This window comes from Aedes aegypti, chromosome 2 (genome assembly GCF_002204515.2).
Source record: "Aedes aegypti strain LVP_AGWG chromosome 2, AaegL5.0 Primary Assembly, whole genome shotgun sequence".
Taxonomy (NCBI): Eukaryota; Metazoa; Arthropoda; class Insecta; order Diptera; family Culicidae; genus Aedes; species Aedes aegypti.
The window spans coordinates 324,950,743-324,966,731 of NC_035108.1; the positions used below are offsets into that span (position 1 = coordinate 324,950,743).

The 15,989-nt window shown below is 38.9% G+C and overlaps 1 protein-coding gene across 13 annotated transcripts in view; it reads right to left on the bottom strand.

The window, feature by feature from the left end:
• The window catches only part of LOC5571955 (mediator of RNA polymerase II transcription subunit 13), a 107,429-nt gene that overhangs the window by 33,719 nt on the left and 57,721 nt on the right, over positions 1-15,989 (bottom strand). For 12 of the 13 annotated variants that reach the window (XM_021845863.1, XM_021845862.1, XM_021845859.1 and 9 more), the window contains exon 2: positions 12,218-13,115. In XM_021845863.1, coding sequence (XP_021701555.1) covers positions 12,218-12,331 — 114 coding nt within the window. In that variant the 5' untranslated portion in view covers positions 12,332-13,115. The remainder of the gene's footprint in view (positions 1-12,217; positions 13,116-15,989) is intronic. The other variant, XM_021845858.1, reaches the window with a different exon arrangement.

The following is a 15,989-nucleotide window of genomic DNA, read 5'->3' on the forward strand; positions in this document are numbered from 1 at the left end:
ATACCATACAGAATAAAATAATCTAAACTAATCAGAAGATAATACAGGTATTTGCGTAAAGAATTCATTCACTGTTTTTTAATAAACTTTTTAAATAAATTCACTCATGAAATTAGTTCAAGATACTTTTAGGAGTTCAACCAGTTTTTTAAGGATAGCCCCAGTAATTACTCCAGCGACACCGCTAAAATTTTCTCCAACGATTCTTCCAAATTTTTCTAGAAAATCCTGGATGATTCAATGATTCATCAATCAAATTCACTAGGATTTCATCCAAATAAACGTTAAGGGTATTTAGAGAATTCCAAGCAAATTTTTTTTCCAGAGATGTCTCCACGATTTCTGGAAATTTGTTCCAGAATTGTGGTTCAGTTTTCTTTGAGTATTTCTCTATGGATACCTTTACAAGTTAGTTCAGAAATTTCTCCTATAATTTCTTCAGAAAATCCAACGGAACTTCTTCTTCTTCTTCTTGGCATTAACGTCCTCACTGGGACAGAGCCTGCTTCTCAGCTTTGTTTTCTTATGAGCACTTCCACTGTTATTAACTAAGAGCTTCCTTTGCCAAAGTTGACATTTTCGCATCCGTATATCGTGTGGCAGGTACGATTATACTTTATGCCCAGGGAAGTCAAGAAAATTTCTAGAAATTACTAGAAATTACTAGAAAAGATCCTGGACCGACCGGGAATCGAACCCAAATACCTTCAGCATGGATTTGCTTTGTAGCCGCGGACTCTAACCACTCGGCTAAGGAAGACTGCTTTGAAAAATTCCCCAGGTTTTTTTTCGGGACATTATCAAAGACATTTTTAAGGCAACCCTTAATAATCTTGAACGTATCGCTATAACAAACCCTCTAATAATATCTGATGAAACTCTTCTGATGAACGTTTGCGAGGATCTCTGAAACACTCCCTAAATTTTGAGGAAGTTTTGAAAGTTTCTCTAGATGGATTGATAAGATAATAATGAACAATAATCAATTGAGTACCTGTATATTATCCTGAAGGATTTTCTGGAGGCTTGCCTTGTAAAACAATAAACAGAGTAACTAAAGAAACTTGTATATACATTTTCGGAATAATAGTTGTAGTATTTTCTAGTATGAAACCTCATATAAAATTTTAAAGAATCCATTAGGTTTTCACTTGAAAAATTACTCAAGAAATGTTCGGAAGAACTGCAGGAATTATGGATAAGTTTCTAGTGAACTTATGATGCATTGGTCGAATTTGTTGTGGAATTCTTAAAAGAGTGGTTAAACTATTTCCAGTAATAATCTCTGGAAGAGTTTCAGAGTTTAATTGGGCTTCCATTAGGAAGGCTACAATTCACTTAAAACGAAGACAAACGTCACTTTTTGACATAAATCTCGAGTTGTCAATGTTGGTAGCCCTGAATTTCTATTGTATTCGATATTTTGCCAGCTGAAAACTCAGCCTGAATAGTGAAAGCTTTCCACAAGGTGGGCTACCGGTTCAGTGCAACGAAAGAAAGTTTAATTTACTCTGGAAAAAAATCTTGAAACAGCATTTTGGAAATGTCTGGTGAGATATATCGAATTATAAATCACTGCAAAGAGAATGAAAATAGTGACTAAAGGGACAATTCTCGCATAACTTATGATCTCGCCTTGAAAGCCATCGGTAACAAGCTACACACTCGGTTACCATTGGCTTTTAGGACGAGTTCATAAGTTATGCCAGAATTTTGTTGAAAAATTGAGACTTTCCATTAAAAATATGAAAATATAGAGATTTTATAGGCAGTGATGCATTTTAAACTGAACGCGAGCCAAAAATGAACTGAACGCGTTCTAATTTTGCACGAGAACCTAGTAAACATTGCACTCTTGTGCAAGATTCTGCACTTGCTCAAGAACGGCCCGTTCACTTCAAAATGCACAATGAAGTAAGGAACCCGAAAAAACTATACCCGAATATAATAAATTCATATCACTCAACATATATGTAACTTTAAAAGATTTTCAATATATTGCAAAACTTCTGCGTTGAAATATGTCGTGTGTCTGCCATGAAAACAGTTTTCATTTTAAGTTCAATTTCCAGCTCACACGGGTTCAGATTTTTGAACTGCTCAATGAGCAAGCCTACTTGATCTCTCGTTCAAAAGTTTGAACTGGAACGCAAACTGAACGCGTTCAAATGCAACATTGTTTATAGGGGCTTGCATTAAAATAGAGACGAAGACTCTAAAAAGAGACATTTATGGAACATCGGAGAGATCCACACCACGTCCAAGCCAAGAAAGAAGAGCCACGGGATAGCCAGAACCAGGCAACGTTTCCACAGGAACCATAGGCACAAAGCAATAGCAACTCGTGGATACGAATTTGAAAGAAGAAAGTAAGGAGAAACTGGAAACGGCGACCAAGGAGAATCCTGAACCGTAGACAGTGAAACGTAGGATCGAATTACGCCGAGGTTCTGGAGGCGATGCGAAGCACGGAGAAGTTATCGCCATTTGACGCATATGAGCGGAGCATAAGGCGGACTAGGATAAGTGAAATGATCCAAGTGAAAGAGTGTAGTCTATAAGCAACTGGCACAAGAAGTACTTGGCGACGAGGATGATGATACCCTGACTGCAGAAGCGACTCTCCAGTGTAAAAATCTGGATGAGGTCACCGATGCAGGTCTCGGCTGCCCTCAAAGAGCAGTGTGACATCAACGTAGCCAGTAAGGCCATCCACCTTAGAAAGGACCTGCAGGGCACCCAGGTGGCGGCGATCAGGCTGCCGGTTGCAGAGGCCTACAAAGCGAAGAACTTGGGCGTACTTAAGGTAGGCTGGTCGGTTTTCCGGCTGAGCATACAACAGCCTCCTGAAGTTTGCTTCAAGTGTTTCGAGAAGGGCCATTAGTCGTGGAATTGCAATGGTCCCCACAGAAGGAAAATGTGCTGAAAATGCGGCACCGAAAGCCATAGGACAAGCGATTGTAAGCAAATCGCTAAGTGCCTAATATGTGTCGACAGAGCAGACAACGGACACTTAACGTGCGGACCCAAATGCCCGGGTACAAGCGGAGTATCAAAGCAGTCAAAACGGAAGTAAAACAGTTAAATATAAGCCACTGTGATGCAGCCCAGCAGCTGCTTTGGCAGTCAGTCTCGGAAACCAAGACTGTCGTGGTGTTACTATCGGACTCATACCGTATACCAGCCATTAACGCGAACTGAGTGGCGAATAGGTCTCAACAGCTAGCAGCTGTAGGGACGACAGGACGATACCCAATCCAAGAAGTAGTCTCTATCTCAATTGACGGTTCTGTGATAGCATAAATCACACCGTTTTCTATTGCAGTTGTTACACGCCCCTAAGGTGGTCGATTGAAGAATTTTCCCACATGGTCGACAGGGTGATAGCCGAACTAGCTAATCGGCAGCCAGTAGTGATGGCTGGCGACTTAAATACATGGGCAGTGGAGTGGGATAGCTGCTGCACCAACCAAAGAGGCCAGCTATTGTTGGAATCCCTGGCCGCATTAAATGTAGAGCTGGTAAATGTGGGCACAGTACAGCACAGAATCGACGTGAAGTTCTGTAGTCCTAACCTTATAGGTACCACAAACTGACGCGTTGAAGACGGTTATAATCATAAGCGATCATCAATCGATTCGCTATAGTATAATACCAGGCGGGCGGAGGGCAGTGCGATGTAACTCGACCCAAGTCCGAGGTTGGAAAACAGCGCGCTTCGACGACGAAGTATTCACTGAAGCCCTGAGACGCGAATGGAACACTCTGGACCTAAACGATGAAGAGCTAGTTGCTAGTCTAGCTTCGGGGTAGACGAAGATTGAATTCGCACACACAGAAGCACAAAGAGAAGAACGCAGTGCAGCATTCAAAGAGGCAAAGTTACCTCTTAAGGCTAAGTAGCCCGTCATTCGTTTAGGCAACAATGATGACTTTTCAGCTTGCATTTCAAAGTGATAAAACTCAGTCTCTATAGTTTATATTAACTTGAAAAAGTATCACTGTACGCGCTAACATGCATAAAGTATGCTGATACTTTTTCAGCTGTGTCAGTGCAAAACCAACTGATTTTCTTTGATTCGAAATCGTGAGATGAATTAGCAACAATCATCAACGACACGTACAAATTTCAATGACGGCCTACTTCGCCTTAAAAAGGAAATCAATAGTCGCAAACAGGCATGCTTTGATAGTCTATACCAGAGTGCCAACACGAGTCCGTGGGGTGATGCCTACAGAGTTATAATAGCTAAGACCAAAGGTGTCATAGCGCCCCAAGGAGAAAAAGTGGCAAGGGTGACGGACGAAAAGCTGTCAGAAATCGTGAAATCTTTCGCGTCAAATAAGACACCGGGACCCGATGGTCATGTAAACTTCATTCATGCGATGTAAACCTGACGTCATGTAAATTTAAGTCTGATAGATGTCATGTAATCACTCAGAATCCTGCTGGATTACATGACATATAATTGAAGTTTACATGACATATCATGTAAATATCCATGATATTCCACGCTCCAATTATGTGCATTATATGTCTCAGAAATTTACACGTTTTGTTCGAACTGTGTAGACAGTTATTTTGATGGTAGGATTCTACTGTATGACACAGAGGAGGGGCAGAAAAGCGTTCGAATTACCGCGGGAGTACCTCAAGGTTCAATCCTGGGCCCGCTGTTATGGAATGCGAAGTACGATGACGTACTGAGGCTGCCTCTTCCGACGGGTGTTAAGATTGTTGGCTTCGTCGACGATATCACCTTAGTTGTCTATGGCGAATCGATGGAGGAAGTAGAATTAACAGCAGCGCACTCTATCTCCATAGTTTGAAGAATGGATGAAGTCTAGGAAACTAGGGCTGGCCCGTGACAAGACTGAGGTGATGATGATCAACAACCGCAAATCCGAGCAACTAGCGCTTATCTCGGTAGGTGATTGCACCATAGAGTCCAAGCGATCCCTCAGGCATCTTGGGGTAATGATCGATGACAAGCTCATCTTCGCTAGCCACGTTGAATATGCCTGTAAAAGAGCATCTACGGCTATAGCGGTGCTTTCGAGGATGATGCCAGCAAACGCAAGCTCCTTGCAAGCATGGCGCTATCCATACTAAGGTATGGTCAAAAGCGCTTAGAACGAGCAGAAACTTAAAGCAGTTGGAAAGCACGTATATGATTATGTGCTTAAGAGTCGGTTTCTAAGGAGGCCGTGTGCATCATATCCGGGGTGACGCCCATCAGGCGCATCATCAAGGAAGATGTTTAATGCTTCCACCAAAAAGGTACCAGAGGAGTCCGCAACGCGTGTAAAGAGGCAACGATCAGATGTTGGCAGCAAGAATGGGATAACTCCACTAAAGGTAGATGGATCCATCGGTTAATACCAAATGTGTCAGATTGGTATGGTAGAAGCCATGGGGAAGTGAACTTCCACCTGACGCAGTTTCTGTCAGGACATGGTTGCTATAGACAGTACCTGCATAGGTTCGGGCACTCATAATCTCCTGTGTGTCCCAATTGTGCTGGTGTGGAGGAAACAGCGGAGCATGTCGTGTTCGATTGCCCCCGTTTCATTGTTTTGAGAGGTCGCATGCTCGCTACATGCAGAGGGTACGTCCCACGACAATATAATAGAGAGAAATGTGTGCGGATGCCGAGTGCTGGAATGCAGTAACTACGGCTATCACTCACATTATGTTAGAATTACAGCGTCTATGGCACGCCGACCAAGAGTTGGCTGCTGAGGATTAGCCCTGCCGAAGCTGGTCCCTTGTAACATTGTTTAAGTCGGCTAGGTGAAGCAGTTTGTCTAGGCTACTTCAGCTGAATGTGTTAAGTGCTATATGCACTGGCCCCTCCCCGAAGAAACTACCGTAAGGTGATTCCGGGAGATGAGGGTTTGAGGCCAAGGGTAAGGTCGGAGCACCAATTGGGCAATTAAGAGAGAATGGTGGGCTGGTTTTAGTGGGTGCGTTGGTGCGGCATCCCCACACTCCCTGAGTTACCTTCTCAGGGGGGCTGTTTACAGATTTCCCCCTCTTTTTTTACAGATAAATTAGAAATTTTGTCAATTGTAGTTGTAGTTGTAGACAATTGTAGTCAAACTAGAAGAGTTTTTTGAGACCTTGTGGAAAAATGGCGAATTCAATACGTAATTTTCTGAAATCTTCAACAAGGTTACAATATGACCCTAAGTATCGTTTTCATAACACCTTAGGTTCATAGAAGAATTCTGAGCAAGGTTTTTGAAATTAGGATAGGATTTCGGAGTGTATTGTGCGATATTTTGAAGGAATACTAGGCATAATTCTTGTATTGAATTTCTAATTCTGACCACAATTTTGCAAAAGCTTGATCAGTCTTTTCACACATTCCGGATCATGATTCTCACACAATCCTATGTAAGATTTCCAACCCTATGCAGGATGTTGAAGAGTATTAGTTAGGATTTTGGCTGAATTCTGAGAATGATTTTCATAAAATCCTGGGCATTATACTCACAGGGTCCATCAATTTTGGGTTAGATCCTTTAAAATATCCTGGGTGAGATTAAAATGGACAATCACATTAATCAGCAGGATACTTAGCTGCAATGAACTGTTTTCGATTTCTCCAAAAGAGACTTGCTTCGATTCGCAAATGCATTAAGTTGAAAATTTCCTCTCCAGATGTCTCAAGGATTTCACAGGATTTTCCACAAAATTGTCCTTCAAAATTTCATTAAGATTTTCTTTAAGTATACTTTCTAGAATTACTCCAGAGATTGCTCTTAAGATTTTTTTTTGGCAAATCATTGAATAATTCTAAGAGATTTTTCAATAATTCTAATTTTTAAATTCAAGCGTTCTTCTAGAAGATTTCCATTTGTTTCTCCAAGGAAAAATAAATGAAATTTATCAGAAAGGTGAGAAATAATATATAATAATATCCCGCAGGGTTTTGTGAAGGAACTCATGGAAAAACAGGATGAAGTTGTTAAACAATTGTGTATCATTCGAAGGACTTCTTGAAAAAAATACTGTAGTGTCAACTGGTATGGAACCTTGAATGAAGTGTTGAATATTCCAAGGGGATTTTTTGAGTAATTCATTGAAAAATGTTTGGAAGAACTCCAGTAAACTTGGATGAAATGCTGGAGAAAATCCTTGAAAAAAAAAAGTGAAAATATTACTGGAGGAAGTCCTAGGATACTCTTTGAAAAATTGTTCAATGTAATCCCTGACAATATGATTGGAGGTAGTAACTTTGAAGTGCCCAAGGATTTCCTGAAACAAATTCTGGCGAAAATCCTATAGAATAAACTAAAAAAAAACTGAAAGAATTGGTAGAGGAACTCTTAAAAATTTCTTGAGGAACCCTTGTTTTAGTTCCTGATTGTATTTTAGATAAAATCTCTTAAGATATCACTATGATAATTCCTGAAGCTGTTCTTGAGAAATATGAGAAGAAATTTTGCATCATAATTATTTGCAAGCAAGAAAAGGAAAAAAGAGACTTCTTAGAATTTTCATGAAAAATAGAGAATTGCGCAAAAAAAAGATCAATTCTCTAAAAAGAAACCTGCAACCAATCCGTCGCAGCCGATTTTTTCGATTGAAGAGAATTTTGTCGAAAATCCTTTGTCGTGAACACATTCTACCATGAATTACTGCCTCAAAATAATTTCCCTGATTGTGATCGAAATTCCCTGAGAATTCCAGTTTTTCCAGGTTGAATAAATTTCCCTGATAATTCCAGGTTTTCCATGAAGTAGACACCCTGATATGCTTGTAAAAGGGCATCTACGGCTATAGCGGCGCTCCAACTCCTTCTACATTGCCGTCTGCTTCAACTCTTTCTATATTGTTTCCTGAGTCTAGTCAGAACGGTATTCCACCATGGGGTACCTCTTCTCTTGTAGTCTTCACAGACCGCAGAGGACATGCGCCTTCAAAAGCTTCCATAATGTAGGACGTTGTAGTATCAACGGCATCATCCAAATCACTTGGATTTTTAATGGACCGAGAGTATTAATCAGGGTGTCCATTCAAAATCAGTTTTCCAATTCCCGGATTTTTCCCGGGTGCGTAAACAATTAAAATTTGAGAGCAAAATAGCTCTACGACTCCATAGTTTTCAGATGCTTTTTGATATTTGATTTTACTTTAAAAATATTCGTTTTAAAATTATGGGTTTAAGCAGTAGCATAGTAGCTAGGGGGATGCGGTGTGTGCGGTCCGAACTGGGCCCCGAGTTCATAGGGGCCCCCAAATTGTGGTAAAAATTTCATTTAATAATATGATATTGATTTCTAGAAAACTAACACGTAAACAAGCAGATAAAAATTCAGTTTGAAGGTGACCTTGAATGGAACTTGGCAGGGGCCTCATGATCAATGTTATTAGTGATTAGAGTAGCCTAAATACCTATTCTAAATTTATTCTCGATAGCTTGGTTTAATTTTGTAATTCAGACGGATCGACCTAAATGTGTGGGGCCCATAATTGTATCTAGAACTGATTTGGAGCAGTGGCGATTCCCTAACCTTTAATCTTTTATGTTCCACGAATATAAATTCTTGAATTTCAGCAACAAATTTGTATGTAATGAATAGAGATTTGTAAGAAATGACGATTTCAATAATTAACTATTTTGTTTTATAATCTGAATTTGCCAAAATAGTCATTTTTAGAGTCGTAGAACAGGTAGAAAGTGAGGTTACGAGTCGCCACTGATTTGGAGGTATGTTCTTTCTTAAAGTAGCCGATTTTCATTGCAATCATAGTTGAAAAAATAAATCAGTTACCATTTTTGGGACATGTTTTGTACATATTCAAAACTAGTAGTAGATTTCATTTCAGAAGTCTAGTCACAATTTTAGGCAAAATTGTCTTTAAACTCACTTTTTTTCTTTATTCTGCATGCATAAAATCTTGCTTCAAGAGGTTTCAGAGTTACCTTCGGAAACTTTACGCGATTTTTTCACAGGTACCTACTTCAAAAATTTCTTTTCAGATTCCTCGTGGAAACAAATATGGTATTCTTCTAGTGATTTATTCAAAGATGTCTTCAGGTATACTTTTGGAATCTCCTTAAGAAATATCTCCATTGATTCCACCACCTCCTAAAAAATCTACCAGTTCCTTTGTTTCAAAGGATGGTTAGAGGGTATTTTTCGTAATTTGCTCCAGGAAATCCATTTGCACGACTTTTCTTGACTATTTTGATTTTCCCAGTTGTAACAATAGAAGATCTTCCAAAGTTTCCTACAAGAGTTATCTTATAAAAAATAAACGCATTTGGGGATTTTTCCAGGAAGATCTACGATAATTCCTATGCCAGTTCCTCCAGTCATCTTCAATCAGCAATTCATTTACGAAGTCCTTCGAGACTTCCTCGAGAGCCCAAGAGTTCTTTCAGAAAACTTTGTGCGAGTTTCATCAGATGTCACTTTCAGATTTCCTTCTAAAATATCTCCCGGATTATTGAAACATTTCACCAATAATTTCTGAAAAAAATCTCATTCTGGAGATATTTCTGAGAAAACAACTGGGGAAATTTTTGAAGAAATCTTTGGAAAATTTCTCTATATTTTCTAGAATTACTGGTGTAATTCCTGAAGGAATTTTCTGGTTGAAATCTGAACGATAGTTTTGATGGAAATTTTAGAAAATCTCTGGAGAAAATAATAGTTGAAATCTCGAAGATGTTGTAAACGAGAATCATAATGGAAGCTTAAAAAAAATGGTAAAATCATTGGATGCATTCCTTGCGCAACTATGATTTACTTAAAAATATTCTGAAAGAATCTTTGAAGAAATTCATGATGGAATCTCTGAGGTCATTTCTATGGTTACCCTTAAAAAATTCTACGTTGAATTTTTGAAAATCTAAAATGAACTCCTGAAGAAATCATTGGAGTTCATTTGGTAATTTATTTTAAGCAAACCTTGCAAATTTGTCGACCTTAAAGGCATTTCTTTCATCGAGAGCTTCAAAATAAATCCCGACTCAAAAACACAAAATTGAGAAAATATCCAAACTTTTCTTTGAATACCTAATTAAAGCTGTAATGAATCATTGCTTTTTAGCACTACTTCGTCAGCTAATATTTCCACTTCCATGTCAATTCACTGCAACTCCTCTCGATAATAAATTAAACAAAGAAGAACTGTAGAGTCTTCAATTGCAATTTTTCCAATAAACTACTACAAAACATATCAACATAAGTTCCATCTCTTTAGTCTCAATTCTACATAAGCTATTTGTTCAATGTTTATTTCAACATTAGCATCGTGCATTTAGACGGCGTTCACCTTAATTTTGAGGGTCTCTTAATCGAACTCCGCACTGGGCCCCAAGAACACTATTTCATTTTTATGAAATTCTGAGATTTTGGAATTATATAAAAAAAAACTCAGTGTATTTAAATTGAAACAATGATTCCTAAATTTATAATAAAAATTGTCGATCTATTTGCTTCTCAAAAGCGCCTTCAAAGTTCTGCATTAGATGTGATCCATGGCTGGTTTCTGGAAAAAATCTTGATCTCATTGGACCCAAGGAGAGATCTTTATGACACTTCTTCTTCTTTCTGGCATTACGTCCCCACTAGGACAGAGCCTGCTTCTCAGCTTAGTGTTCTTATGAGCACTTCCACAGTTATTAACTGAGAGCTTGCTGTGCCAATGACCATTTTTGCATGCGTGTATCGTGTGGCAGGTACGAAGATACTTTATGCCCTGGGAAGTCGAGAAAATATTCAACCCGAAAAGATCCTCGACCGATGGAATTCGAATCCACGACCCTCAGCTTGGTCAAGCTGAATAGCTGCGCATTTACCGCTACGGCTATCTGGGCCCCCTTATGACACTATATTGCCAAAAACACGTGATTGCTCCATTGCTCAAAAAATGGAATAAAAAATAACAAGCATCTCCTAGGAATCCTTCAAAGATTTTACCATGAATGTACTGAAAACTAAACAAAAATTAAGGATCTCACAAGAAATTCGCGAAGAATAATTCTTGCTTGAAAAATCCGCTGTAAATTTGCAGTGACGTATACAAAATCTCGCCTTAAATCTCACAAAGACTTCACCATACATCACGAACTAGTCAAGTTAGTAATCCAAAAAAGGCTTCTTTAGGAATTAGTATCAGCGTACCCAGGAATCTGCCAAAAATGAATTCTCAATTAATCTGTCCTTATTTATCATCAACCACTCAGATAACCCACAAAATATCTAAAAAAATCTTTAAGCTTAAGCGAGATCTCATCAATAATATGGCATGAAGCTAGATAGAAATTCATCAATCATCTCATCAAGAACCATGTCAGGTATCCCTAAGTACCCAATTAAAAAATAGGATCCTGATGATCTGATCAATCCAATTGATACTTTTATCCAGAAATTCACAAAGCATCTTATGCACAAAAACCCTGCCAAAGATCTCTTCAGGAAAAAAATGTCAACAATTATTGATGACGTGAATTGCAAATTGTCTTCTTTCGCCCATATAGGTTTTCCCGGTACGTTTTACAATTTCCCGGGTATTTCCCGTATTTTTCCCGGTCAATTGGAATTCCCGTGTTTTTCCCGCTTTTCCCGGATTTCTCGGATGGATGGACACCCTGATTAATGAAATTTGGTCGCAACCAATTCAATGTAGTTCCCAGTTTGTTGACCGGGGATACCTAAAACGCAAAGAATCCGAAGTTACATTCGAGTGTTCAAAGAATATGAAGCAATAATCAGATAATGATTCCTCATCCGATACATGCCAATTCGTCAATTCGTAACTGATTCTGTTCGAACAGAGCGTTATGTCTAACATTTATTCTTTAGTAGTTACCATGAAGGGTTGCACGAGGCATTGCACGCGAGTTTGCCATTTCATTTTTACTGAAAGCAGCAAAAACTGGGTCCACAAGGTTACCTTGATAGAAGTTCCCCTTATGAAAGTAAAGTTTTTGAATAAGTGCCGATTGAGCTGAACCATTTTGCATGAGTCTGCAAAGATTGATCGTTGCTGTTCTTTTATGCTGGAGATCGATCTGAGCTATCCGTAGCCACTACCCAAACTATTCAGGATTTTACAATATCAGCAGGAAAAAGAGCAGCGACGAAAAAAACAGATCGGTATCTATTAAAAATCGCCAAAGGCGTAAAAGTACGGAATACACTGTGTAATCAAAGTTACCTAATAATTAATCTAGTAATCAGCAAAACAACTCACCTGATAGCCACACGTACACGGATAGAAGTTGAGATCGTCCACTTCTAGGGGTTCCATGCACAGTGGGCACTCGACCTGCTCCTCGTCGCCGCTACTATTGTTCATCACGTTCATGATGACGCCGGAGGACACACCGAAAACTGAATGCACTCCTCTCCTCTCTTCCCCTTCTTCTTCTCCCGCTCGAATCACTGCTTAGCCTAAGTGTACGCGAAGAACACGACACGACACAACTGCGGTATTGGCTCGAAACTTGGCCACCTAGACCGGTGCGAGACAAACGAGATTCCGGAAGGAAACAGAGATAGCACGTAGGATCACTTAAATTTCTCTTCGCGAGTATTATTGCACCAAATATGGTGAGGAAACACAGAGACACAGGATAGAGCACAGTTGTGGGACTTTAGGCTTCAGTACGCTTTGCGGTACTCACTTTTTGACTGGTATTATTTCTTTTGCTTTTCTCTCACACACACGCGCGCGAGCACGACAAAATTACTGCTGCTGTTGAACACGATCACCACCTGTCACAGTGGGATGCGCCGTCGACACACGTTTCTTCTTCAACTCGATCGTGCCTTGCTCAGCTGTTCAGGCCGGGGTTTTTTTTTTTTGCACAACACACTCTAGGGCTAGTCGAATATCACACCTTTCACGAATACTGGTTGTACTGGTGTTCCAAGTTGCTGGGATGTCGTTGGCCCGTCCGTAGCCCCGAACCGATCAAGATCGGTCAGATTGCGCGCAGCAAATACACACACAGGCGTTGGCCGCTTGTTGGGAGTATAGCGACGATTGGTGCCAACCAGGCAAGTTCTTCCAAAATTGCCGAGCCGAGCTTCGGATAGGGCGATGGAGAAAAGACAGGATTAACGTGTCTTCAACTCTTACAGGCGATCTGCAATGGAAGGAAGATCGGGGGGAATCGAATTAGAATTAGACCACTCGAAAGTAGACCACGCGTATGGTTTTGCGGGATGGGGAGAAACGAGTAGGGCGATTCAAATTGCATAGGTTTGAAAATTTAAGTTCTGTCGAATTTTCAGCCTTTTTGATGAAGATTTTAAGGTAGCTCAAATACGTTGAAAGTTTGAATGGAAAATTGCATGCAGAAACTAAAATAATATTTCTAACACCTGTAGAACTGTCACATCAATGTTTAAGCTAGTATGAATCATCGAACCTCATATCTAAAGCTATGATGACGAAATTTGCTGAAGAAACAAATTCATTATAAGCAAATTTTGGTTAGGTTTTTTCACAGAATATTTTTTTACATTGCAACTTTTTCTACTAAGGGTTCTTCAATGAGTTTTCACTTTGAGAAGATAAACTTTTACTAACATTACAGTTCTGAAGTATTTGAAACATTTTTTAACATTTCTTCATAGTAATTTCATTTTTTTTTTTTGTTATATGAACCGCCCTAAGCCGTGGAGCCGTTTCCCATGCATGACCGCTACGCGCCGGCCGGGCACTTTGCCCTGTCCCGAGGAAGTGGAATATAATGTCGTTTTCGTTTTTAGGAACTGGGTCGGTGATCAACACATAAACAAACAAACGTCAAACAAATTGTAGTCCGGTCGAACCTGAATCGGGTTGGGGTTGAAACTGTGATTCAGAACGGGTTGCGCCAGTTCCAACCTGGGTTCAAAAACGAATTCGACATAAGTAATTTGAAAATAGTAACACTCAACCGAAGGGGATCAAGTGAGCGGAATTTGTGTACATGAGGCCGTTTTTAAATTTAGATCATTTGGTCAGGAAACATAACAAACAGATAGAGCGGCGTTGGCGAGCTGTATAGTAAGGGTGGTTCGAGTAACGAGGTTACAGTTCGTAATTTGAGAGATATGGCGATGCGATGATGGTGCGGCCAGCTAGTAGTAGTCAGTCAGCGTTAATCGACGGCCTGCAAAATAAAGTGTGTTTCAGATGGTTCGGATTGTTTTGGTTGGTTCAAGGACATCGTTTTTAATTGGTAAAATACTTTTTTAAAACACGAGATACGGATGCTCTGATATGCTCCATTAATATCAGTTGGTAGAGGGATTGTAAGTTCTTTGTAATTACAAAGAAAACTTAAAACGGAAACCTTCAATTCGCCCTTGACATCGTGCAAGCATTCAGAATGGTTTCAAATTGTTCTCCTCTCAAGTTGCCTTGATGCTGGGGAAATCTAAAAGTTTCAATACCATGTTAGAAATTCAAGAAAATGCGATTCGCTCATCGACCGGACGAGCGCAGTCATTGACATTTAAATGCATCCATCTCCGAGCTTCATCCTCAACACATTCATCACAGCGGATGGATGCGCGATGTCGTCGGCAATCCCAACTGTCTGCGGTGCATCCTTTTCCTCCCAATTTCGTTATTCATTCAGCTGTGTTGGCCGTTTCGATGACCGCCATGGACGTAACCAGAGGAGGCTGATGTGCATTGATCATGATTCTACCAGACATCATCCAACAGTTTGAACAACAACTTAGAACGAATCTTGCAGTAATCGGTCAAATCAAAAGTTTTTTTTTGAAATTTTCATGTTTTTGTCGGGATCTTTTCAAGCAAAATTACTGGTTATCTCAAAATATAACCAATTGAGAATTTTTCAAAGAATTGAGTTAAGAATTATTTCAGGTATTTTTCCATAAATTCCACCCAACAAAGTTTTAAGAAGAACTTTTTTTTTGTCCTCATCCTTAGAATTTAAACATTTTTTTTTGCAATGGAATTCACAAGGAAGTTCAGACTCCACAAGAAATGAGACGAGGAATTCCTGAAAAAAAAAATGACTTTACAATACTAAGAATAACTTCGCAAATTTTCCAAAGTACTACGAAGTTTTCAGCAGAACATGTTATGAAATTATTTAAGAATTCGTTAAGTATTCGTCCTAGAATTGGTCATCTTTAGAAATTCCTCTATACATTCTTCAAACAACTACCTAACACTTGCATTGTCGAACTTATTCAGAAAACACATTTGAAATATCTTTAATGATTATTTTAGCATTTTTCATAAATTTTTTTAAAATATATTTCTAGAACTTTTAGCAATTTTTTTCTGAGGGTAAAATAAGTCATTTTTAACATATCGCTTAAAAAATGCTTCTCAAAACTGTTCTAGAATACTATTATACTATTATACTATTATATTACTATTATTATAATACTATTATACTGCCCATAAAGGCATAACTGTCCCATATGGAAAAAGTAGGCATTGAGAAAATAGTGCTCGAAGTTTTAAGTTTGTCTTCTCATACAAATGTTCATAATTTTCTAGTCCATTTTTGCATGCCATATTCATTCAACACTACCGTACAGATAACTCATTTTGCATCTGTTTAACAGCAAAAAATATAAACTTGAACATAATTCACGTTCTGCAGTTGCTATTTCAGTTGAAAGTTCATATAGAGACTGTTATGCCTTTATTTTTCAATATGGGACTGCACCAATTTCATATTTTTTCACAACATTTTCAAACAAAATGTGTTTATTTTTATATGCATAGTAAAATATACATCAAAATATGGATGTTGCGACGAAAAAAGGTGTTGGCTAGAAAATCAATATGGGACAGTTATGCTTTTATGGGCAGTATAATGGCTGTAGCAGGCGGTTTCCCTGGAAATGAATTCTCGAACACTTTTTCAAATAGACGTATGTCACTATTCGCTTTTGTTGAGATATTCAGCTTCGAAGATTTTCGATCTTAATTCAATTCCTATTTAAAACCCAGACGTTTTCACCCAATACAATTTTGTCTA